Raw genomic sequence first — 25,749 nt, 5'->3', positions numbered from 1 at the left:
CTGCTTTCCGTCCTCTGTGTCTGGCAGGAGGGCCCAGGCCTCTGCTTCCTTCTCAGGCTTCTCTGGAGCAGCTCTCGAGCTGTAGCCTGGCAGTGAACCCTGGGGCAGGCTGCCGCTCGGCGCGTAGAGTGGGAGAGGGGCCCAGCGGCCCCCTGTCCTGAGTGGAGCAGTATTTTTTATTTATTTATTTATTTTTTTTTTTTTTTTGCGGTACGTGGGCCTCTCACTGTTGTGGCCTCTCGCATTGCGGAGCACAGTCTCCGGACATGCAGGCTCAGCGGCCATGGCTCACGGGCCCAGCCGCTCCGCGGCATGTGGGATCTTCCCGGACAGGGGCACGAACCCGTGTCCCCTGCATCGGCAGGCGGACTCTCAACCACTGCGCCACCAGGGAAGCCCATGGAGCCGTATTTTGATGAGCCCTGGGACCCTCTCCTGCCCTTGTCTTACCAGCAGGGCTGTCTCCCTCCTGTGATGGTCTCTCTTCCGTGAGTCCAGAGCTGTGTCTGCCTCCAGACACACCTCAGCCATTCTATCCCTATCTGCTTCCTATCACCCAAGAATTCCTGAAACTCTCAGGTCCACGGATAGTGCTATGTTATGGCTTGTCGTGGTGACATTACTGATTTTCAGTGCTGTTTTGGATTTTTAAATATCTTTCCTATGAGACCTTTAGCATGGCAGACAAAATTCTGACCATAAAAAGGGGTCCTACCCAACAGGTGCTGCTTGGCCTTTCATGGTCATCTCTGTCCAGGCCCCCACGGATCTGGACTTAGTTAGACTGAATAAGTTCAGCTGGTCTAAAATGGTAACTTCTTAAAACTGGATGAACAAATTTATAATCCTACAGAAAAATCTGTCTTTTCTATCTTTGAATGGGATTTGGAGTAACAGGTGAGATCCAACATTTTCATCCTGTCTCCTCCCTCCATTAATAATTAACTACTTACCATGACACTTATGTGTGCTGTACCTAAAGTGAGCTGTGTCATGGACACCTTGTCCTAATGGACCTTCAGTGGGAAGGATAACAGAGCGTAAGCCCCTGTGTCCTTCAGGCCACAGAACAGGAACTGGTCCTTGGCACTGCTGCCATCTCCCCTGGGCAGACCTTGACTTCCGCATGAGTCGTGAGAACTTGTGCATGCATTCATCTGATGAGATGGATTGAACACCCTCCCCCTTAATAACGCCATCCTGCATGGGTACCGTATTTCCAATGTATGAATGCTTCGTGTATATTAACTCGTTTAATCTTTACAGCAATCCGGTTTATTATCCCTCTCTTTACAGATGTAGGGACAAGGCATTAGACCAGTTGGGCACCTAGGAAGTTCCTGTTTTAGACCTCAAATCCTGTTTCTGTTTTTAGCTTAGCACCCTTTGCACTACCAGATGCTGCTTCTCTTGAGAAGAGCAGTGTAAAATCACGGATTTTTAAGCAAATAACATCGTTCACAGTATGTTGTAATTGCCACGGCAGTTGGATCATGTGCCATGGAAGAATAAGTTTTGGAGAACCAGTTTTACCTAGGCGAGAGGACATCTGAGCTGGGCTTGAAGCAGGAAAAAATTAAAAATCCCAGGCAAAGAGAGGAGCACGTGAAGAGTCTTGGAGGCGAGAAACAGCTTCGCGTGTCTGAGGACCAGGGAGATGTCTGGTTATCCCTGGAGCAAAGAACGTAGACAGCCATGAGGGAAGATGTGAAGAGAGGAAAGAGAGATGAGTCTAGGAAAGTCAGTTGAGACCTGCTTTAAGAGAGCCTGTATGATGATGAGGGAGCACTTCTGGACAGACTGAGCTTGTGACACTTGTGGGTTGTCTGGGAATTGATGGCCAGGAAGCTGTTGGAGCTCAAGAGAGAAATCTGTTTGGAGATAAAGATTGAGGTCTCGGCATCGTATAGATGAAAGTTGGGGACTTTTCCCACGGAGAGAAGGTGGAACGAAGTGAGAACAGAGCTGAAGGTGGCAGAGCCTGGGGGGCACAGCACAATTCTAGAGGTGAACAAAAAAACAACAGCTCATAAAGGACACTGAGAAGAAATGTCTGGAAGACCAGGGAGAGATCGAGGAGGGCAGTGGCCTGGGGGAGGAGAGCTTCAGGCCGTGCTCAGTAGTGTGGGGCAGTGGGAAGTTGAGTGGGTTTCGAAAATAGCCTGAAAGTTGCCATCTTTACCTGTCTTCTCCCACACTTTGGTGCAGGTCCTAAGACTAACTAAGTGGCTCAAAGGGCAGCCTTGACACACTGTCAGATTTTCAGTATGCTGCATTGAGGGTCTGACAGATTCCATCATCATCTGTTTTAACTCTTGGATGAAATTCAGTGATCTTTAATATAATGGGATTTATAGATCCTAAAGGCAGCATTTATTTTTTTAATCTGTAAACCTTGATCAGTGTGGATTTCATGTTGATATTATGTGAAAACTCTTCCTAAACTCATAGATATCTGCTCCCCAAATTCCAACTCTGAATCTGTCAAGATTTTAGAGCTAAATTCTAACCCTTTCTTTTCCCGGCTGAGGTTTTCTTCTCCCTCCATAACAGCCCACTCCATGGAGTTGAGAATGAGACTTGGCGACCCTTTTCTCCTTTAGCCAAGCTTCTAGGAGGGTCCGTGCTATTTGCGGCTGATGTCAAGTAGCAGGAACAGCAGGGCTGCCCCTTGTGCTGAAGAGCCATAATCCTATTACGCCCACCTTGAGACTTCACATTAGCTGCCTCTATCGTAGTAGATGGACTGAGGTGACTCAGTTGACTTTTAAATCTCCAAGGGTCCTAGTTTCAAAATCCCCATGTCTAAGTCAAGTAGTAGATTAGGCCCCTTGCTAAGAAGGCCTGGCTCCTTCAGAGTCCCTGGGGCCATAGCTTTTCCTTCGGTGGGTCCCCTACTTTCTGCATTCCACTAGATTGGGGCACAGTGTATCCTTAAGTGGTGATCCTTGGCAGGAGGTGAACCTGGCTGGCACCTCCCTGGGTCATGGATTTAGCACAGGCAGGCATTAGGAAATATACCCTCTGTTGTTTCTATAAGAGAAGGATATCATATTCTTTTGTTTGTGTTAAAGCTGTCCTTGAGAAGGTAATGCCCAAGGGATGCAAAGAGTTTTCTTCCTCCAGTTAGCTCCCATTTGATCTGGAATATAGTTGCAAAATTATCTAACTCAACTCTTTTAGAATATTTACAATTCAGTTTCGATAGCTCCAAGTACGTATCTAATAATTGACTGAGTTCTAGATGTAATTTGCCGAACCAAGAGTCATACTTAATTTGTAAGTTTGTTTTTCTCGTGCAAGGGTTTAAGTTTTGAATATCACTTTGCTGGGTTTTTTTTTTCGCTCACTCAAATAAATATGCAGATACCTTCCCATTCGCTACTTCCTTTAGCTCTCACATCACTCTCGGAAAGATATTGTCCCCAGTTTACAGATGAAACTGAGCCTCTGATGTCACACAGCTGGTGAATGGTGACACCAAGGTTAAAACCTGATCTTCAGACGCTAAACCCAGCGCTCTGCTCAGTACAGCAACACTCCCTGAGTTTATTTAATCAAGGAGCACGCTTTAAAATACAGTGTAATGATGGAACACCATCGGCAGCTCATTGAGGTTTAAATGTTTGATATACAGAAACGTTAAATAATACCACAAGTTATTGAAATTTTAGGACAAAATGCATAAGACAGATGATGATTATCTAATAGGTAACACTCATGACTATAGCAGTTAGCTGAGAGTGAATGTCACCTGTCCATCAATGTGGAGATTGACTTCCTAGCACTCTCAGAATTCATAACACATTTGTTTGTTTTTTAGTTTCAAAAACATATTAGTCAGGGTTTCTTATACTGGAGAGAGCAATAGAAAATCCAAATTACTGACCAGTCATGCCTTTTACCATTGATGTATAATTAAACTCTATTAGTGATTCCAGAATTATTATAGACATGAAAGATGATCAGCAATCCACTCAGTCCTCCCATGCCAAAATGTCCATAATACCCACAAGCCCCAGACTATTGATACTAGTTTTATAATAAATTATAGGGAAAGGCAGACTATTAGATACTAGTTTTATAATAAATTATAGGGAAAAAACTGTACATAGTATACTGATTAACATCTCATGGAACAGTAGTCCTCCATGGAACAGAGTTGGGGAAATGCAGGTGTATTCTTCCCTTCTTTCCCTCTTTTACTAATCCCACGCACTACTGTTTGCCTTCTGCCCATCTCATGCCCTCACTTCCTCAGGGATAGGTGAGAAAATGTTGTCTATAGGCATCCTTTATCTGAGTCCTGTGGTGGAAGCATATTACATAACCCAAAACAATAGTGACAACAGCATTATTATTCTTTTAAGCTAAGATATCAGGATCCCAAGAAATTTGGATTGATCATCAAGTTGATTGAACCAATAGTTCCCAGTGATGCTAAACGATAAGTTTGTTGTTACTGATTAAGGTAGTGATGAAAGGCGATTTTGTAGAACGATCATCTACAAAGTAAGAGGTCAGTTAGCCAACTACAGTGTGAACAGAGATGTTCTTCCCTCTGAGTTGGAAAGGAAGGGGATTATGTGCCCTTCTGATTTCTTCCATGTCCTTCCATCAAGGAACACGTTCATGTCAAAAATCCCTTTAGGAATGATCATAGCATACTCTCTCCCTCTGCCGATGTTTTTTTAATCGGGATTTCTCCTAAGAATTCCCTGAACATGTTACTGACCCCCGAAGTCACCTCTATATTTCAAGCCCTTAGCAATGACTTTTATCTCATTATTTCCTTGTTACTTTTTTTTCTTTGTAGACCTGGCCAGAGGACCATGGATGACCTAGAAATTATCTATGAAGAACTCCTTCACATTAAAGCCTTATCCCATCTTTCTACCACGGTAAGTTGTCTCTTAGCTGAGGCGGAGGGGAGGGGCGCACAGTTTGAGTTAAATGCACTGTTAGGCCTGAAGGAGAGTATTGGAGAGTGTGGGCGAGGGGCAGGAACGCCTGAATTCTCCCTCACAAACAGCCCCTCCTGTTTCTCACGAGATGCTAAGGAAGCTACGCCCATGCGCACTCACCAAAAACGGATCAAGTATCACTACGTTATTAGCAGCTGCCCTAAACACCAAGGCAGCATGGTGTGAGCAGAACTGGAACATACGCTTCAAACTTCCTGAGTCTTGGAACCCGCATACCTAGACAAGAGAGCCAGGCCTTAAGAGGGGTGTCCCTTCCATGACATATAGAGCCGCGTGCGGGAGCGGGGCTCGGGGGGGAAAGAAATCAAGACGACCAGCCCTGGCCCAAGGGGCCAGCTCCACCCAGGTTTGCTGCCAGATTGAGAAAGGAAGCAGCAGGTGCAAGAGAGCATTAGTTCAGATATCTTAGGGCACAAGAGCAGTACCTGCTAGTGAACAATGGCCCAACGGCCGTATCTGACTCTGAACTTTTACGTGACTAGGGTGTTTAGAAGAACAGTGGACAGAAATGTCTCCTGCCATAGGAGGGAGAGAGAAACACAATTTCCAGGCAACACAAGTCTCCTATGTGCTAATAATTCAATAATGATAATGATAATAAAAGCAGCTGTCCCAGCATCCACGGATCACAGGTTTTATGCTGGACCCCTCAGCAATGCCCATCTGCTTAATCTGTCTTTCATTCCCAGCTCACTAGGCGATATTATGCCGTCACTGTCACATGGTGGCAGTGCCTGTAGTCCCTGCTCTGGGTGGGGGTAGAGTTCAGGTCTCCACTGAGAGCAGTGAGGCATTCACCACAACCCCAAGCAGAAGGGTTCCAGATCCTTCCCCCTTCAACCCAGACAGGACTGCCTTCACATCCCTCCCACTCCCTGCACCACTGGGGATCCGGGAGCTTGCTCACCTACATGGAGTATCCAGGGGTCTGGTCCAGCCCAGGCTCCCCTCCCTCCCACCACCCTGCTGTCATCTTCACTCTCTCCATGGTGGGATAGGTCTAGTGCCCGGGGGCCTCACCCGGGGAGCTCCTGCATTCGTAGGGGCAGCAGCCGAGGCTCCATGAGCTCATGCCAGAGAGGGAAGTGAGGGAAGACCCCTTTTCCCTACCTGTTGTCCGGGTCCCCAGCATGCGCATGTTCTGACTTCCCCAGCCTTGGTGGAATTGGGAGGATTGTGGGTAGTGGAAAGGAGGAGTCTTCTACCTCAAATCCCAGATACCCAGGCACTGTGGAAGATCTCAGGTTATTTGGTTCTTAGGGAGAGAGAACATAATTTGGCACCATAGTTTGGAATTAAAAAAACATAGCTCACACATTTAAGCTTTATTATTCAACTTCAAGACATTGAGTTTTCTAACATGTTTGCGGTGATGCATGATGTGTGATGCAAAGAAGAGCCTCCAGGAGCAAGAGTCATGATATTGTGGTTGCTCTCACCCTCTCACCAAGATGCAAGACAGGCAGAGAAATTGCCTAGTTCATACATGTGAAACCAAGTTTAAACAGTCTCTAGGGAGGTTGTCTTGTACGAATTAGCTTATAAAACAGCTTTTGTAAAAAGCTTTAAGAGGCTGGTGGCACAAGACATGGACGCAACGTAAATGTCCATCAACAGATAAAAGGATAAAGAAGATGTGGTACATATATACAGTGGAATACTACTCAGCCATAAAAAGAATGAAATAATGCCATTTGTAGCAACATGGATGGACCTAGAGATTATCGTACTAAGTGAAGTAAGTCAGACAAAGACAAATATCATATGATATCTCCTATATGTGGAACCTAAAAAAATTATACAAAGGAACTTATTTATAAGACAGAAATAGACTCACAGATATAGAAAATAAACTTAGGGCTACCAAAGGAGAAGGAGGGGAGGGATATATTAGAAATTTGATAATAACAGATATACATTACTCTGTATAAACCAGATAAACAACAAGATCCTAATGTATAGCACAGGGAACTATATTCAATATCTTGTAATAAACTAAAATGGAAAAGAATCTGAAAAAATATATATATATGCATAACTGAATCACTTTGCTATACATTGTAAATCAACTATACTTCAATTTTTTAAAAAATTAAAAAAAAATCTAGTGGCACATCTAGTGGAAGTGGTTCTAGACAGGAGGAGCAGCAAAGCAGAGTGGGAGGTGTCCGCGTGGAAGTCAGCACTGTTCAGAAAGAGAACAAGTCCCTCCCCAGCCCCCCGCAATCTGGCCTTTCCCCCACATTCCTTCTCTTTTCCTTCTAGGTGAAACGGGAGTTAGCAGGTGTTCTCATTTTTGAGTCCCACGCCAAAGGAGGAACCGTGTGTAAGTGAAGACTGTAATTGTGCATGGTGCCTGGCTGGCCCCCTCCCGAGCATGCGCCATGGGAGCCTGACTGCAAATGCTCCCCTTTCTTGGGTCTGGGTCTGACTTGCCAGGATGTCACGTGGCACCATTTGTTTTTCTGGACCTGTGATTATTCCCAGCACGTATCCCTTACTCTGCAGCCCGCTGGGTTTTGGGTGCCAGCCTGGGAGCAGTTGCCAGCCTGTGTCTCCACTTGCTCCCTCCCCTGCTGGCTCAAGGCAGTGTTTAAAGAGGGTGAGATGATGTCAGTGCTCTTCAGGGGGGACCCCAGGCAAAACCTTTTCACAGTGACCTCACTTCAGTTTGTGGCTTGAGAGAAACTAATCTATCTCTTGAGAAGCTAGTTAGACTGGCATACTCTCCTGCCTTCTTGTTCTTCTCTCATTTTCACTAACAGCTCCGAGCCTGAGAGAATTTCTTTGCCCCAAATATTTATGCAATACTAATATGTAGTATCTCTCCAGCGTGCACGTTGTAGTTTAGTTCTGTGATCATATTTGGGAGCAAGAAATTGAAATTTCATATTAATAAAAGTGAGCAAGGGCTTCCCTGGTGGCGCAGTGGTTGAGAGTCCGCCTGCCAATGCAGGGGACACGGGTTCGCGCCCCGGTGCGGGAAGATCCCACATGCTGCGGAGCGGCTGGGTCCGTGAGCCATGGCCGCTGAGCCTGCGCGTCCGGAGCCTGTGCTCCGCAACGGGAGAGGCCACAACAGTGAGAGGCCGGCATACCGCAAAAAAAAAAAAAAAAGTGAGCAAAATTATTTCGGCTGGCATTTCCCACTCGTCGTACAAAACGCTTCTTGAAAAACATGGTTAGCGGTGTATTCAGATCAGGAAATGCCTCTTTCTCTGATCTCTCTTGGAGAATAGTAACACATCCCAGCATGCTACCTTTCTCAGGAGTTCTACAGTAAAGATACATTTCACACCATGTAAACTGACACTTCCTAAACCCAGTGAAACATAGAAAACATTTATAATGGACACGTGTTAACTTTTCAAGAGACATTCTTTGGAAAATCTTGCTCTTTCTTCAGCCTGAGTTGAGTTAGTCAAATAAGCAGAGACCATGAATTGTAAAAAAGCAAAAAGAATTAAAAATGGGCTTCAAATATTTTACTTTTAGTCATCAAAAGGGGTATTTCTAACATTGATATTTACTTTAGTAAGAATGTCTTTTCTTCACATTTTAAAGGTTCACTTTTAATATTTTTTTATGATCACTGATGACTTGCAACTTTTCTTATTCTTTTCACTCACTCTTACTGATGGTTTTCATTTTATCATGAAATACTTAAATATTTCAAACAAAAAACTAGAGGTTGTTACAAACACCTTTTTTTTTTTTTTGCGGTACGCGGGCCCCTCACTGCTGTGGCCTCTCCCGCCGCGGAGCACAGGCTCCGGACGCGCAGGCTCGGCGGCCATGGCTCACGGGCCCAGCCGCTCCGCGGCATGTGGGATCTTCCCGGACCGGGGCACGAACCCGTGTCCCCTGCATTGGCAGGCGGACTCTCAACCACTGTGCCACCAGGGAAGCCCACAGACACCTTTTTAAAAAACATTTTTTATCAAATAGTAACCTTATGCCATATCTTTTCATTTTTTATGTTTTCTAAAAAATGAAATTCTACATTTGAAGGCTCCTTGTTCCCTCCTTTATCTCATTCTTCTCTTCCCCTCCCCAAGGTAACTCCTACCCTATATGATGCGGTTATCATTCCAACCCATTTTTTAAAAAATATGTAGATATGCATCCATCAACACTATGTAGTGCTGATTTGCATGTTTTCAAACTTCACTTTACCATTCAGAATACTTTTAAAAACTGTGTTCTATAGCTTAGTAAGTTTTGATGAATTGTGGGGGAAATGTATTGCTTTAAGGAATGGATAGCTGGTGAATTTGTATCTAGTGAATACGTATCTTTAGGGCACAGCAAGGAGTGCAGTATTTCTGTTCCTTTCACATTCTAAAGAAAAGGAAGTAATATTCCACATGAATAAGTTCGTATTTGCCAGTGATTTTTTTTTCCCTTCTGGAATTAAATGCATAATTCTGGGGACTTAAAAATGATGATTTGATAAGCTGTAATTTATACTGATGTGCTTCTACTCTTGTCATAAGTCTTTTCATTTTTTTGTATCTAGTGTTTAACCAGGGGGAAGAAGGCACCTCCTGGTACATTATTCTAAAAGGATCAGTGAATGTAGTCATTTATGGCAAGGTATATATATCTTTTTTTCTTTCTGAAACTTTATTATGCTCCATATACTAGTGGTTCTAAGTATTAACAACTTAACGCTACAATTAAACTTGCTACAACGTTGTTACTCTATGCAGAAAAGACATTGTAGCATCTCTAATCATAAGTTATCTAAGTTATTATACTCAGAGTAGTACTGAACTTTCTGGGGCTCCTGGATTACAATGTATACATTTAAGTTAGGCCCTAGCCCAGATTACTCAATGAAAGAGAAATGAAACATTATAACGTAATTATCTGATTCCCCCCACACTTGACATCCCTGGGTACAGCCTATTGATATATACAGTGTTTTGCGGGGGGTGGGGGGGTGCAGGTGGGTGTTTGCTCCCTTTCGGGGATCACCTTCATCTGGATGTGTTGCTCTCTCCAGGGTGTGGTCTGCACGCTGCACGAAGGCGATGACTTCGGCAAGTTAGCGCTAGTGAATGATGCCCCGAGAGCTGCCTCCATCGTCTTGCGAGAAGATAACTGCCATTTCTTAAGAGTAGACAAGGAAGATTTTAACCGGATCCTGAGGGTGAGTCCAAGGTGAAGTGTGGCTGAGGGGCGTCGCATTTTCACTTTTGCCAGATAAGAAGAACGAGTGTAGTGTTAATTGAGCCAGCACTGTGATTAATGAATGCTCTAGGGCCAGAGGGCCTTGCTTACAAACCTGGCATGTTCAATGTGCTGGGGTGGGCTCTGGGGCCCAGAGGTGATATTCCAGGAAGGCTGCAAATGTGCTGTGCTGGACCAAATAACCCTGCACACACCTGAACTGGTCCATGAGCACTGAAGACAAATAGGGATGCCAAAGCCTGAGACATTTCTCTTTGCAATCCTAGGTTTCCCCTTTTGTGTCCTTCCCCACCTCCCTCTCCATGTCTTTCTCTGTCCTAAACCTCCTGTCTCTTCCCAAATCTGAATCTTTCTCATATCCTCACACTCCCTCTGGATTTATTAAGTGACTACATTTTAGTTGCCATTAATGTCCACCATGGTTACTCTAACCAAGCATTTTCATTTCAAGTGCTTTTTGTCAAATTGATTCACACTAAAGGAATTTCAGACTCTGGCAAGTACGTGAAGAATAGTTGGGGTTGTAGGAGGAGCCATGAGATTGCACTTAGAGATGGCTCTGCAGAGGGGCCTAATGGAAGCTTGTGAAAGTATTTGTGAGAGTGGATGATGGTTAGAATAGATGGTCCCTAGGTTCTCCCCACCATCCAGCTCCTGGTCTCTTGCGAGGGACAACCCAGCTTTAGCTGGTGGAAGCCTGATTGTGGACCGCTGGGCATGGTGATATTGTCCCAGCACCCCTGGCCTTTCAGGTGGCCCATGGTCTATCCCACCTCACCCAGAGACACTGTTCCCTCCAGGATCACTTTGCTCTTTTCCCTTCCCTGCTGGCTCACAGAGCAGACTCCCTTCTATGCCTTTCCCAGCCTGAGCATCTTTCTCTCTCCTACCCTGAAATCCCAAATGCACCTTCTGTGCTTTCTGGTACATTTGGCATTATTTCATGAAGATTTACAGTCTCCTTCCCATCCCTTATGTGTGGACACCTATTCCTACACAACCTTAAGCTTTTGCCTTTGGCAGCAAAATTTCTGACACAAAGTTTGTCTTAGGAATGCGTTCTCTTGATGCAAAAAAAGTTAAGTTAAAGATTAAAGCATTGACTAATACAGGAAAAAATGCCACATGGAATTTGATGTGGTTTTTATCCAGTCTCTTAAAATAGGAACCAAATGAGGAGGAAACGTGCATTACGATTTTTTAATAAATCATTTTTTAATGACATTGAAATTTGAACTTTACTCTTTTGGAAGTTGACACACATGAAGTTTGCACTCAGCCACAATTATTCTTTGAAAGAATCAGATTAGGTCCATTATCATGGATGTAATTTATAAAATTATTCCAAATAACTGAAAAGTGTTTTTAACACATTTCAAACTGATAGTTTTTACAAGTCTTTTGATTACAGGGAAAACATGCCACTCCTAAGAAAACTAAGTACCCTCAGAAGATAATCAGAATGAAAGAACTCTGCTGAAGCTGAGTGCTATTTGCCACATATATTTATCAAGAATAAGTGCACTGGCTCCTCTCTCTTTCCGCTGTACCACCCTCTCCCAAAGGTTTCTCTGAGCACACTCCTCTCTCCTCAGCTGATTTTCTGCATCTCGGGTAACAGCAGACTTTTAAAACCACGTGCCTCCAACCTCATCTCGTCCTTTCTCTGACCGTTCCAGCCCTTGACTTTGAAAATGACTTAATTTGTAGATGCAACAATTAGCATCACAAGCACCAAATGAGTTTCTGAAGCATTTGAAATTTTTTTCATTGTCTGAGAAAAACGGCAGCATCTGTATGTGGTGTAATTTGTATTTGCAGGACGTTGAGGCGAATACAGTCAGACTTAAAGAACATGACCAAGATGTCTTGGTGCTGGAGAAGGTCCCAGCAGGGAACAGGGCTTCTAATCAAGGAAACTCACAGCCTCAGCAAAAGTAGGTTTGCATCCAACACTGCAAATGCCAGACTATGATTAACCTTTTCACATGGTATCATCATCTCTACAATAGCACGTTCTCCTCTTTTGTGGAAGACGGCAGTGTGTGTGACTTTTTTTTCTCTCTATTGACTAATCACACATCGTGTAGAGTATAATGTGTCCGTTTCTGGCACTGCGTCGAGCTCGGTGCTGCCTAGAGTAATTCGGGGGAGAATATTCCCCCACTGTAAAAACACTCCCTCTGTCTGTGTGCAACTGTAATAGCTTGGAGCAGAAGGCAATAGCTTTGGAGAGAACAATGGGCATAGGAGTGCCAGGCAGCTCAAGGGATACGTAGGCCCCTGGGTGTGGAGAACCTTTGGTATTTGAATTTCATATGTAGGATTTCTCAAGAAGTGTTTTCATCGTGAGGTCAGAATGAGCATCTTTGATGGAAACCCACACTTCAAATATAACACAGTCTATTTTTTAAAAAATATTTATTTATTTAGGCTGCAACGGGTCTTAGTTGCGGCACGCAGGCTTCTTAGTTGCGGCATGTGGGATCTAGTTCCCGGACCAGGGATCGAACCCAGGCCCCCTGCATTGGGAGCGCAGAGTCTTACCCACTGGACCACCAGGCAAGTCCCAACACAGTCTATTGACTGTGGCCTGGGAACATCCATTTGGCCTCATCCATACTTATTCCTGCTAACGTCTGAAGGGTATTTGCTTCACATTTAACATCAGGTCACCCGTTTAACTTGACTCTTTTTCTGTATGTCTATGTTCGGTTCTATCTTTTGCTGCAACTTCTTACATGAGACTTCTTTTAATCAAATGTATGAACATCTGAATAGTTAGGGAAATTAGGAAATGTAGCTCTAAGAAATTATTTAAAAATGACAGAATCTCATTTTTTAAATAAACGTTAATTTTTAATCTTACAGTAATAAAAACACCAATTCTGTAGGTAAAAAAATGCGGCCACAGACTATGTTGAAATGGAGTGCATCCCAAGTATTTTTCTTTTTTTGCCAAGTAAACGGGATGTTCCCATTAATCAACACACTCACCATAAATGATGCGTTTTAATTGTTTAGACTGAAAGCCCAAGGCTCAGACATTTCATCTGGATGAGTCAACATATCTGCAAAGAAGGCAGGAAGAAATACAATGTTATTGAAGAGCCATAGTACCTCTTGCATATTTTATCTAATCCTTATTACAACCCCTTTTAACAGATGATGGAAAAATTTAGGCTCAGAGAAGTGAGTTCCTTGCCCAGGATGACAGCACTTTTAATAATACAGCTTGCATTCAAGTTCAGCTTGACCAACTTCTGAGTCTATGCTCCCTTAGCCTCACAACTTACTCTAGCAAAATATGGTATATAGATACTCTCTCCTCAACACTATCTAGTAAACGTTGCAAAGCAATATATTTCAAAAGGGCTGACATAAAATAGACTATATAAAAAACTATCCCTTCACTTACAAACCTATAAAATTACCATCCAGAATTCTTTATTATTTTTCTATTTTTCACTACTGTGCATTCTTGAAAAATGTTCCTGTTCACATGTTTTTCAGCAGTTGTCCTTCCAGCCCACAAAGGAGGATGAGAATGAAAATATTTTTTATGTGAAGTCTGGGACTACCCCCAGTGATTTTCTTTAGTGCTTTTAAGTGTAACTAGGCCATTTGATAGTGGTCATCTACATTCTTTAATAATGCCTCAGATGTCTCAGGAAAATTTTGCTACCGGAAAAAGTAAGCCTTAAATTCTTCACAACCTTAAAACATTTGACCAAGAGGGCCCCGGAGGCCCCCTTCCTTCACCTCTTTATGGCAGGGGAAGATGATCAAAAGCGTTTGCATGCTACAACAGCTTCCATTCAGAGTGCTCTCCAAATATAGATTTTTTTATGAAATCAAACTAAAGGGAAAAGGAGAGCCCACACGCATTCAATTTATTTTAGGCCTAGATCTGATTTCTGTTATATCTCCTTATTTGTGTCCTGTAGACCAATCTAAATTTCTCACATAATTCAAAGCCTCATGCATGTTCACAGCACACCATTTAGGAAATATCAGGCATACACAGAAGTGCACCGTGCCAACCATTCCCTGAAGAGTAAGAAGCCACTCTTTCAAAGGGTCATTTTCCGTGTTGAGTTTTCCCGAGCCAGACCAGAGGGGGGAGGGGGGGGGGGGGGGGGGTGGCGTGTAAGTGAATTTTGACCTGATGTTCTGGACGACTCGAAGAACGCGGCAACAACCGTGTCTCTGGAGGGACTTAAAATTTAGGATCCTTTAGGGCCCCTGTCTCCTCAGAAATTATCTTTTTTCAGCTCAAAGAGGGTCACCATGTTGGTGCTGATAATGTTATTTTTCTGATTTACCTTTACCCTGAGAAATCCAGAACAGTTTATGCATACAGTTGGCCCTCCATATCTGGGGGGTCCACATCCACAGATTCAACCAACCACAGATGGAAAATATCTGGGAAAACAAAATTGTCAAAAAGTTCCCAAAAGCAAAACTTGAATTTGCCACACACTGGCAACTGTTTAAATAGCATTTACACTGTAGTTACAACTATTTACATAGCATTTACGTTGTCTTAGGTATTATAAGTAATATAGAGATGATTTAAAGTATATAAGAAGAAAAAATAAAAATAAAGTATATGAGAAGTGTGTAGGTTATATGCAAATACTACACCATTTTATACAAGGAACTTGGGCATCCATGGATTTGGGTATCTGCGGGGGTCCTGGAACCGACCCCCCGCGGATACCGAGGGATGACTGTACATCTTAACCGTTCAAAACTGCCTGACACTCCTCAAGCCACTCAACTCTGAGTGTGATATTAAAATGTCAATAGCAAGACAGTATTTCTCATGATGGATAAACTATATGAAGCCCTCAAATATCTACCATTTTGGATATCTTCTGCTCTGTGGTTATGTGGTTTGTTTTTTTTTTTTGCGTTACGCGGGCCTCTCACTGTTGTGGCCTCTCCCGTTGCGGAGCGCAGGCTCAGCAGCCATTGCTCACAGGCCCAGCCGCTCCACAGCATGTGGGATCCTCCCGGACCGGGGCACGAACCCGTGTCCCCTGCATCGGCAGGCGGACTCTCAACCACTGCGCCACCAGGGAAGCCCCCGGTTATGTGGTTTTAATAAGAGAGAATTTGAAATGACTATTCCTGTTTTTAGTGACTGTGTTGCTTTTTCCTTAGACTATCAACCACCCAGTCGTTCAACTCCATCCTGTTTGCAGAAAGATAGTCTCTTTTAGGCACCATTCCCCACCTCTTTTTTTGTTCTGGATACAGACAGACTTGTCCTCATTTCCGGACTTGGTGTTAGAAAAAGACTTTTCTCTCTCAAGTTTAGAACCTCACAGCTTAGATAATGTAACCAATCAGGGTTCTCTTTAACTTGGACTACAGTAACTTCTTCATGCAATAAACTGAAGAGAGCCATACTGTCTGGTCTTCAAGTCTTCTCCATTTAAACAGAAGTCAAGCAGTAGGCACCTGGCAGTGTCCAGCCTGAAAGAAAGTAATAACATGTTTCCGCCAAGCCCAGAGCTGCAAGATCACAGGCCAGAAGCTCCCTGCCCCTCCCTCTTCAGAGTTCCTGGTCCTGAGAGATTATCAACCCCTGAATAGCCTTCTGTGGAGCTGAGAAGAGAGATAGGGTAGGGTAAGGCAGTTGTACCACTAGAGGAAGACTTTGGCAGCAAAAGACAGGTGCCCTGATGTCTGCAATTGACCAGGTGGGCAGAGAGTAGAGACGCCATTTTCTCTTACTAGTGAGCCGAGAGCATTCAAGGCTTGCCACCCAGGTAAGCCTTTATTCTTTTTTTTTTTTGCAGTAAGCGGGCCTCTCACTGCTGTGGCCTCTCCTGTTGCGGAGCACAGCTCCGGACGCACAGGCTCAGCAGCCATGGCTCACGGGCCCAGCCGCTCCGCGGCATGTGGGATCTTCCCGGACCGGGTCACGAACCCACGTCCCCTGCACCGGCAGGCGGACTCTCAACCACTGCGCCACCAGGGAAGCCCCAAGCCCTTATTCTTTTTGGCCAGACAAAAACCCTAGCTAAGAAATGTCCTAACCAAGAACACCAGAACGGGAAGCCAGCCTTCTGGCTGCCCTCTCCAACTGCAGTTCCTTACTCGTGTGGCCACATGCTGCTCCTCTTGCAGATCATCTTGGAAGGGTCATCGAAGAATCATACATTTTAGGAATTATTGAATGAACTCAGCAATTTTCTCCATTTAAGTATTGAAAGTCATTTATAGATTCGCCCTCTCCTTCCCTCAAATAGTCATTGTCTATAAGAGGAAAAACCCTCATTATCTATGCTGTTTACTTTGAGAAAAGGGTCATACTTTTCGGATTAAAGTAGTTGTTTGGTTTTTTTTTATTCCCTGGCTCTTCCTCTAGGCTCCAAAGCCAGATTCTTTCAGAGATTGATTGATTCTTCAGCTTCCTTTTGGTCCGGAGGGCACACACGCACATGCACACACACTATAGGTTTAAGTAACAGTTACCTTCCAAATAGACTGCATTTGCTATCTCCTTCAAAACCGGGGTTGCTTCACTCACTCCGTGTTCCCGGGCACAGGGTCGTATGTTGCATTGCCTCTTCTTCACTCCCTCAGGCAGGAGGTTAAGCCCCTGAGATTGAATACATTAGAGATATTCTTGGGCTCTCAACACACTTCCTCTGAGGTCTCAAACAGGCAGGGAAAGGGTATTGGTGAGGAGGCACAAAAGCCCTGAGTTCTCCTGGAGCTGAATTCTACCGCTGCTTTCTAAACACAAGAGAATTTTATTTTCATTGTTGTTTTTATTCCCTGTCATTTTGCCCTAAGTGAAATGCCAAGCAGAAGAGCAAAGTCTACGTTTTGGAATATGATTACCCAGATCCCATTAATGTATTTTGCCTATAGCTTTCACCCACTGTTTTTGACCGTCTTGAATATGACTTTGAAATAACCCACCTTCAATTTTAAAAACTACATCCTCCCATGTTGATTGAAGAGCTTCATGGCTGGATCTTCTGATATGATGCCTAACGTCCCCCACCCTGCCAACTAATTGACATTTGACCTTGATATAAGTTACAGGGATGTTCCACTACTGATTTATTTCCTCTTCAGATGCTACTGGGGTCTGTTTGCTCATTGTTTTGGGGGTTTGTTTTCTTTTCTCTTATTCTTAGCTGCATTTCCAAAGCACATACCAGTGTACAGTTGGGAAACACAGAGCATTCCAGAAATAGGCAGGGGAATCCAGTGTGCGGTCGAAATTTTGCAACAAGTAACCCATATATGGATAACCTAGTTTACTGTCACTTCCCCTTGCCCTGAGCTGCCCCGGGATTTACATGTCCCTTTTCACTCCCCCTTGAAACAAGGCTGAAATGCCTCAGTTCCCAGCCTGCTAGAGCCACTCTCCAAGAAGTTTACTTTAGTCCCATGTAGGGGAAAAAGAATAATGTTTTAGTAACTACTTCAATTTGAGATGTTTCTGTTGCCTGCTTATGTGACTTTGACGAGGTACATGATCCTTCTTACCTTACGGAGAATATGGGTCACAAGTTGAGTCCATATGGTTCCCTGGGATCTCAAAAAAAACCCCCAAAACGCAGATATGTAAAATGTTATATATTAGTGATTTGCCCTCTTTTGAAAAACTAATGATGGTTTTATTTCTTATCCAGGTATACTGTGATGTCAGGAACACCTGAAAAAATTTTAGAGCATTTTCTAGAAACGATACGCCTTGAGCCAGCTTTAAATGAAGCAACAGGTAAACACCTAGAACAGTTGTGTGTCTATTAAATCCACGCAGAGCATTGTAAAAACAGTTCTGAGTTCATTCTCAGTGTGTGTAGCCACAGCAGTTTTAGAAATGGGTCATGGGTATGACCACTAGAAGAGCATCCTCTTGACCCTCCTCTGCCTACTCGTCCTGGCTGTGCTATGTAGATGGCTCAGTCTCATTCACAGATATTAAGAGTAGCCTTCCAAAGGCATTTGTTAAGTTCATGTAGATCCCACCTTCCGTAGGCACCTCTTAGGCTATAATTTAAATAGTACCTGTTCCCGTAAAGGATTCAAAGCTGCCTCTGTAAAAGGCACAACTGTGCTCCAACTGGGAGTAAAGTGGTTCTTTCTGAGATGCTTGGGCTGCCCCAGGGTGTAACGAAACACCACCTGTATTAGATTCCTAGGACTGCTAGAACTAAGTGCCACAAACTGGGTGGCTTGAGCAACAGAATGTATTGCTTCTTAGACCAGGAGGCTAGAAGTCTGAGATCCGTGTGACGGCAGGGTCAGTTCCTTCTGAGGGCTGTGAGGGAGAATCCGTTCCATGCCTCTTGCCTAGCGTCTGGGGGGTTGCTGGCCATCTTTGGCATCCCTTGGCTTGTAGATATGTCACTCCAATGTTCATCTTTACACAGTATTCTCCCTGTGTCACTTCACATCGTTTTCCTTCTGTGCATGTGTCTCTGTGTCCAAATTTCCCCTTTTTATAAGGACATCGATCATATTGGATTAGGTCCCACATGAATTAACTTGACTATATCTGTAAAGACCTTATTTCAAACAAGGTCACATTCTGAGGTACTGCGAATTTGGACTTCAGCATATCTTTCTTGGGGGAAAAAATCATAATACCACCTTCCAGTGAACCAGTCTTGTTAACTAAGACACAGAGATTTGAGGGTAAATGAGATGAATCTTACCAATGAATTAAGTGTTCAGAGTTTGGTATCATTCTCCACTTTGGTTACCATCTTATGTGTGACTTTGGAACAGCCCACATTCATTTGCTACTGGCCCCTCAGAATAATGGGTTAATATTTTTAAGCACACTGAACTCCATAGAAGAAGATTTCTCACTGAAAGAAGTTCAAAGACTTATCTAAAACACTTAGTAGTAGTTCAGTGTCCAGTTCTGTCATCTTTGCAATATACTCAAGGTAAAGTTAACATTATTATGCCTCCTAAAAGTATTTTACCACTGATTTACTTCTTATTTTATCTTCTCATTCCAGTTTCTCCTTTTTTTATATACATTATCTAAGGTTTTTTATGTAGTGAATTAATTGGGGAGTAGTAGATATAAAAGCCAGGATCTCTGGCTCCAGGGCAGCTATTTTCAGTTCAATATTTGTTGAGGATCTTGTTGGGCTGGTGCTAAGCTGGACGCTTAGGACAAGGCAGTGTGAACAAGAAACCACCCTCCTGTCCTCAGGAAGCTTATAACCTGCTACAGGACCTAAAGGAATGTGCAGACAACTTGATCATAAGGCTGAGGGGACCAGGCAGAGTGTCACAAAGGATACAGCCTTTGAAGTGGCCCTGAAGGAAGGCAGGTAACCAGTAACTAGAGACTAAGGATGAAGTCTTCCATCCTGAGGGACAACATGAGTGCTGACCTAGAAAGAGACAAGGAGGACCAGGTGGTCTGGCTTTGCTAGACTATTGTATACATAAGTGTCAGAAAGAAGGTAGGGTCTAAGAATTAGGGTTCAGATCTCAGAGCCATCTTAAATGTGAAGCTAAGCCTCGAGAAGTGGTTGAAGATGTCTGAGCAAGGAGAATGTGATAAGATCTCTTCTTGAAAAAGGAAATCCTTGAGGGACCAGTTATGAGAGGATTGCTTGCTTCCAAGAGGCAAACATAACCTCAAACCAAATTTCTAGGACCCGAGGTCAGGAAAAATACAGATTTTTCCCCTCCGATTAACTGCTGCCCAGAATGTGTGATTGCATAATACAAGAAACAACATCTTCTCTAAAGTGAATATTGTCCAAAGAGGAACGTTCTAGTGCATTAGAGACTATGGAATCTAAGAAAAGATCTGTAAGACCTTTACTACCCATGAAGAACAAATATATTCTTCCTTTTAAAGTCACTTCTGAAAGAGGAGGGGACTGGATTATTGCTTCTTAAAAACTTGGAGGCCAGAAATCAGTGTATATCGCGTGGCTGCCACTTAGGATATGACTCCTGACCATTCCATTTTTTATATTAGAACTAAGTTCACATCATAATTTAATACTGAACTTTATTCCCTGCAGTTTTTTTCTGATTTTGTTACTCTTGCAAGTAATGTTCATGGATTGGATGAAAGAATAAATCTGTTTTTCTTATAATCAAAAATATGAATTACTGTATGGTCCTCCTAGACACTAAAAATAATCTTAGTTCAGCCCCATGAAACTCATGGATGCAGTGGTGTGGGAGACCCTTGGCATTTCTGGATTTACAATACGAAAGAGATGTCAGAGTTGCCAGTGAAACTGGTTTACATCGTAGAAATGAACACCCCTGGCTTTGATAGTACATTCTCTTAGTTTACCCCAAAACACGTATTTTCTGCCTGAGACCTTTTGGTTTCCTAGACTTTCTACTTCTATGACCAGAATTAGTCCTTGAGCGACTTGGAAAATCATTTTCTAGTAGGAAATGATTTTTTTTAATCAGTTCTCAAGAGTTACTGCTTATGAGCAGAGAATGAGAAAGCCACATTGAGATGTGGGTGCTGGGTGATTACCATGCTGATTGACGGTCTCGCCAGCCTTGGAGCACGCTCCTCAAATCTCTGCTTTAGCAAAATTTAAATTACTTTATAGCACAGGCCTCGGGGAGCCTTATAAGCAAGCACTTTCTCTCCTATCCTCAGAGAAATCCTTTATATCTAAAACATACAAAGATGACACTAGATGTTCAACTCAGACATGCCAATGACCGTCCTTTCATACCTAAGAAAAAAAGTTCCATTCAGCTTCTGTCTGACACCTCGGCATCTTCTCTGGCTCAGTATAATGGGACAGAAATCAATAGTAACGCCTAGTTAGGACAACTTTGGATCACACTCATCACCTATATTTAAATGAGTATAATGGTATTATGTGGCGCGATAGATATGTTACTAAAGCTAAGGTGGTAATCATATTGCAGTAGGTACATGTATCAAATCAACACTTTGTGTATCTTAAACTTACATAATTTATGACAGTTATACCAATTTTTTAAAAATATGTATAACAGTTAAACCTTTAGTCACTGATTCCAACTTTGATAGTATTTGTTAATTTAAAACATAGACATTGAAAATTCAATACCTATAGTTAGGCAATTTTCATATTTCTCACCCTTTTCTATTTGAGAAGTTATGTGAGTTTCACAGATCTCAGCCATGGTAGTTCATTTTTAATTGAAAACCCCCATAAGTATCTTGGATTCCAAAGCTTTAACTTGTGTACTCCTAAGGCTTTTAGGTCTGTCTTTACGTGCTTTCCCATTAAGGCTGCCTGGATAATATAGTCTTTGCAATGAAGAACCAGCATCACATTCAAGATGAAGCTTATCTGGGGGGACTTGCCTTATTTCTTTTGCCATCTCCCCCACTTACCTATCTAAAAATAGCTTCAAATATAGGACATACACCATTTTAATCTACTGGAGAGCTTTTGTTTTGCTTCAATTGCTGCTCACAGCCTTTATCTTGTCTTTTTTTTCTTTTTTTTCTGCTTTTGTTTCCCTCACCAGTTCTCTGCTCTTACCACCTCCTTTTTCTGTGATTCTATCACCCTTTCATCTTTTATTGCTCCTTCTGGAAATAGAAGGTAAAAAAGATATAAAGGAAAAGAGAGATTGACCAAAGACAGGTGGTGTAAAATAGACAAAGAAATGACCACGTCCTAATCCTGCACACATGGTACTGCCCACGTGTGGCTCCTTAGTTTTATATATATATATATTTTTAATTGTGGCTCAGGTGACCAGTGTCATTATTACAAGTCTGTCTCTTTTAAAACTACCATACGTTTTGTCCATTGTCCTAAGAAATTGAGTTTTGATCTCAAGCTCTGTCAATCGTATTACTTTTATACACAGTGCTTCTTTGTACAGTAAAACCACAATACCCCAAGCCGATGTGTAAGAACCACTGGCCAAGAACAAATGAATAGATACTCCTGCTTTCCTAAACTTTTCTACAGGAATCTGATTTCCTTTTCTGCTTTGTTTTGCCCCCCTGCAGATTCAGTTTTAAATGACTTTGTTATGATGCACTGTGTTTTTATGCCGAATACCCAGCTTTGCCCAGCTCTGGTGGCCCAATATCCTTTTGTTGTGAGAAGTCTGTCCCCTCGACAACACCCCACACGTACATGGCCGTTATCTCATTGCATGCTCTCAAGGTAAGTCATGGCTCGGGCAGAATTGTGCTTTCCGCCCTTGTCGAACTCTGAAACCTCAGCAGTTTTCCCCTCACGTAGGTTTCCAGCTCTCCCTGGCATGGTTTTGCTGTGCCATGTTTAAGGATTTCCTCCTTATTCCCTGTGCAGAGAAAAGTGAGCCAGTTTACCCTTATAAGGAAGGTAATGCTGATGAGAAATATACATACCTGGGAGGTAGGCCAGGAAGGCTATGGTGAACAATATCATTAGGGAATATTATTAGGGATAGTTTCCTAAGCTTGGAGACAGACTTTGTACCTCTGTCCGGATACCTGGCAGGATGGACGGTGATCTGTTTGTGTCCCTCTAAGCTGTAGTATTAATCAGAACACTAACCTGCTGAGATAGATACAAGTTATCATTGGGGGGTCACTTTTCTTTCACATTCGTCCTAGTTCACCCTGTTCTCTAGATACCGAAAGGTATTCCTTTGTGGCTATTTTTATCATTATCCCATGGACTTATGTCAAAGATATAAAACTTGAAATTCTAATGGCAGTTCCTCTAGGTAGCTTCACACTGAACTTGTTTGGGGGCAGCTTTTCAATAGTCTATTGAGTTGACCAGTGGGTGCACAGTGTCTGGCACAGAGGGAACATTCAGAAGATAGAAGTTGAATAAGAGGAGTGAATATTATGAATGAGATTCACCCTCAACTTTGGCAGAATGTGAAAGTATACTTTCCAATTCTGCTTTATTTTTAAAGCAGCAAAAAATTAGGCCCCCAAATACTTTGGCCTTCTTGAGCAGCAAAATATAGTGAAGGAGAATGGCTCTCTTTTCTCTGAGCAACCCAATCAATGTGGCCTGTTTTCCTTTTTCAGAATTATAATTGCCCTACCTGATTCTCATTTTCTTGTTCACCCATAATTCTCTTTGAAGTCAACAGAATGTGTGAGGATAGGAGATTGGAGTTGAATGTGCTATTCTGAGGATGCTGCAAGAGTGAGATTTGGGTGTTTATTTGCCTGGAAAATATCTTTCCAAGTAATGACAGCTTAATGAGACTTAAATATATTACACATTCTTTCTGGCTCATACATAGTTTTTCTCAAGTAAAATTAACACATTCAGGATCTCTCTGTGCTCTTTAACTCCATGCTTAGTAATCATTATTAGACCTTTGAGATTTGTTGGAAGGAAAAATAAAAACCACCATTGAGTTTAGATTTTTTTTTCCCCCCAACAGTTAGCATGTTGATAAGCTTAAGGCAAACAAAACCGAAAAAAGGGTGAGAGAACGTAGTGGGCCAAGTCATATCTTTACAACTCAAAGCCCCAAACATTAAGCTTCTATTCTTCTGGCAAATTCTGATTTCTTATTAGCTTATTCTCCTTCAGAATTGATTGAGAACATTCATAGCACTGACCTCTGTTCTTAAAATAGAAGATCCTAGAGGGAAAGTCTGTGCCATGCCCCAGTAGGGATGTGGCGGGGATGATGTTGCAGGGAGGAGGAGAAGGCAGGAAAGTGGACAGTAGAATAAGGGAGGCCTGTGATATCCAATCCTAATTCTTTTCTCAGAGATGGAAGGAATCAGGATGGTTGGGTATCATCTACACTACTTAGTGCCCTCAGACCACCTCCTTCACATCCCGCCCTTTGAGAACTTAGATTCTCTTAATTGTTCTATTTTGAATCAACTCTATGTGTCAGGCACCACTGACCCATATTCTACTACTTTATCCTTACAGGACTCTATTGGGTTAGTATCAGCTTTATTTTACAAATGAGGATTCTGAGGCAAAAACAAACATACCCAAGGCAAGTGGCAGAACTAGGATTTATCCAGGTCTTAGGGTTCCAAGCATGGGGTGTGTCACTTTTTTTTTCTTCACAACTTATTTCTTTAAAAGCTTATCTTTTAATTAGAGTTTCAGAACATTTCTTGGTAATGTATTGCATGCATGATACATGTTCATCTGTGCTTCAGTTGGCTAAAAACCAAAGTGGGCCTAATTTGTTAAAACCAAATAAATAGTGTCCAATAGAACTTTTTGCAGTGATGGAAATATTCTATATCTGTGCTAGTCCAGTAGCCACTAGCCTTGAAATTGGCCACTATGACTGAGGAACTGAATTGTTAATTTTATTTAATTTCTATTAATTTAAATGTAAATAGCCAGATGTGGCTAGTGGCTGCCATATTGGACAGCTTAAGTCCAGTCCTTAGATACTGGGAGTAAAACAAGAATTACTGTCCTCTAATGCCTCGAGAAAGCATGCCAGGGAGGCCAGAAACTTATCCTGCTGCAGGCAAACGAATGGAAGGGCTCTATCCTTGAAAGTCACATATGTGTAAGTGTGTTTATATCATGCTAAAGACTCAAGTTTTAGTCCCTTTGCCTCCAGGGAGATGTTATATAGGCTTCTTATATAAGCTCCTTTTTTTGGTCATAAGTAACGTAAACCAACTGTGAGTGACTTAAGGAATAAAGGAATTCATCAGAGGGATGGGGTAACTCAGAGAACTGCAGGAATCCTTAAAGAGTCCAGACCTTAGAAGGGAACCTCGGGGGTAGCAACTAAGGAACAGCGTTTAGAGTAAATCTACTCCAAACATCCTGGGCCCTCACCTCATTCCCACATCCCTGGGAGTAGCTTGAGTCACTGCTGATATATTGGTCAAAGAAAGGCAAAGCGCTTTACTGGACTGTAAAGAAAAATAGAGAAAGTGGAGAAATAGACAATGAACAGTCAAAAAAAAAAACAAAAACAAACACATATAAACTGCTTAGCACCATGTCCTCATGTGACAGGGAGATAGAACGTAAAACGGAGCAAGTGGGCTAATACCCATGTTGTTACGGGATTTAGGGATAGGAAAATATAATACTTAACCACGTTCCATTAAAGCACTTATGCTGAGTGAGTTGATTTGGCTGAGTGTTTTTAAGTACTTAATATGTGTGACTTTTCATAGCAGCTCTACGAAGAAGTCAGTGTTTTCACTGCTCTTTTTCCAAATCAATAAACTAGGATAATGAAAAATTATGATTTGCTCAGAGAAAGGTAATTACTAGTACAGAAAAGATTTGAGCCCCAAGCCACTGGTGGCTATTTCTGTCCTTAATCCACATTGTACGTCTCCTCCAATTTTGCTTTTAGCACAGAAGAAGATGGTAAAACTCTGTTTAACATTAATATTTCAGGCCTTTTATGTGCTAATGAGAGAGACTCTCTATTCATTAGATATGCTTGGAACATGATTTGGCCTGATGAATACAAGTGCTTTATAATGAGTTTTTAAAATTATGTTTGTTCAATTTCTGTACTTTTCATCTCTAGTTTCTTTAATCTTTTCAAAATCTGTACTTAGAATTCAGTTCAATTTTCCATTAGTCTTTAAAAAGAAAATTAAAACCCC

At 42.5% G+C, this 25,749-nt stretch overlaps 1 protein-coding gene across 1 annotated transcript in view; it reads left to right on the top strand.

The window, feature by feature from the left end:
* Nucleotides 1–25,749, top strand: part of RAPGEF4 (Rap guanine nucleotide exchange factor 4) — a 234,699-nt gene that overhangs the window by 163,899 nt on the left and 45,051 nt on the right. The window contains exons 8-14 of the mRNA XM_027128182.1: nt 4,817–4,901; nt 7,251–7,311; nt 9,505–9,581; nt 9,994–10,140; nt 12,003–12,118; nt 17,846–17,934; nt 22,183–22,261. Coding sequence (XP_026983983.1) covers nt 4,817–4,901; nt 7,251–7,311; nt 9,505–9,581; nt 9,994–10,140; nt 12,003–12,118; nt 17,846–17,934; nt 22,183–22,261 — 654 coding nt within the window. The remainder of the gene's footprint in view (nt 1–4,816; nt 4,902–7,250; nt 7,312–9,504; nt 9,582–9,993; nt 10,141–12,002; nt 12,119–17,845; nt 17,935–22,182; nt 22,262–25,749) is intronic.

Source organism: Aethalodelphis obliquidens, unplaced genomic scaffold (assembly GCF_003676395.1).
Source record: "Aethalodelphis obliquidens isolate GAN/ISIS:26980383/991018 unplaced genomic scaffold, ASM367639v1 scaffold2, whole genome shotgun sequence".
Classification (NCBI taxonomy): domain Eukaryota; kingdom Metazoa; phylum Chordata; class Mammalia; order Artiodactyla; family Delphinidae; genus Aethalodelphis; species Aethalodelphis obliquidens.
This window is presented reverse-complemented; position numbering and strand designations above follow the sequence as displayed.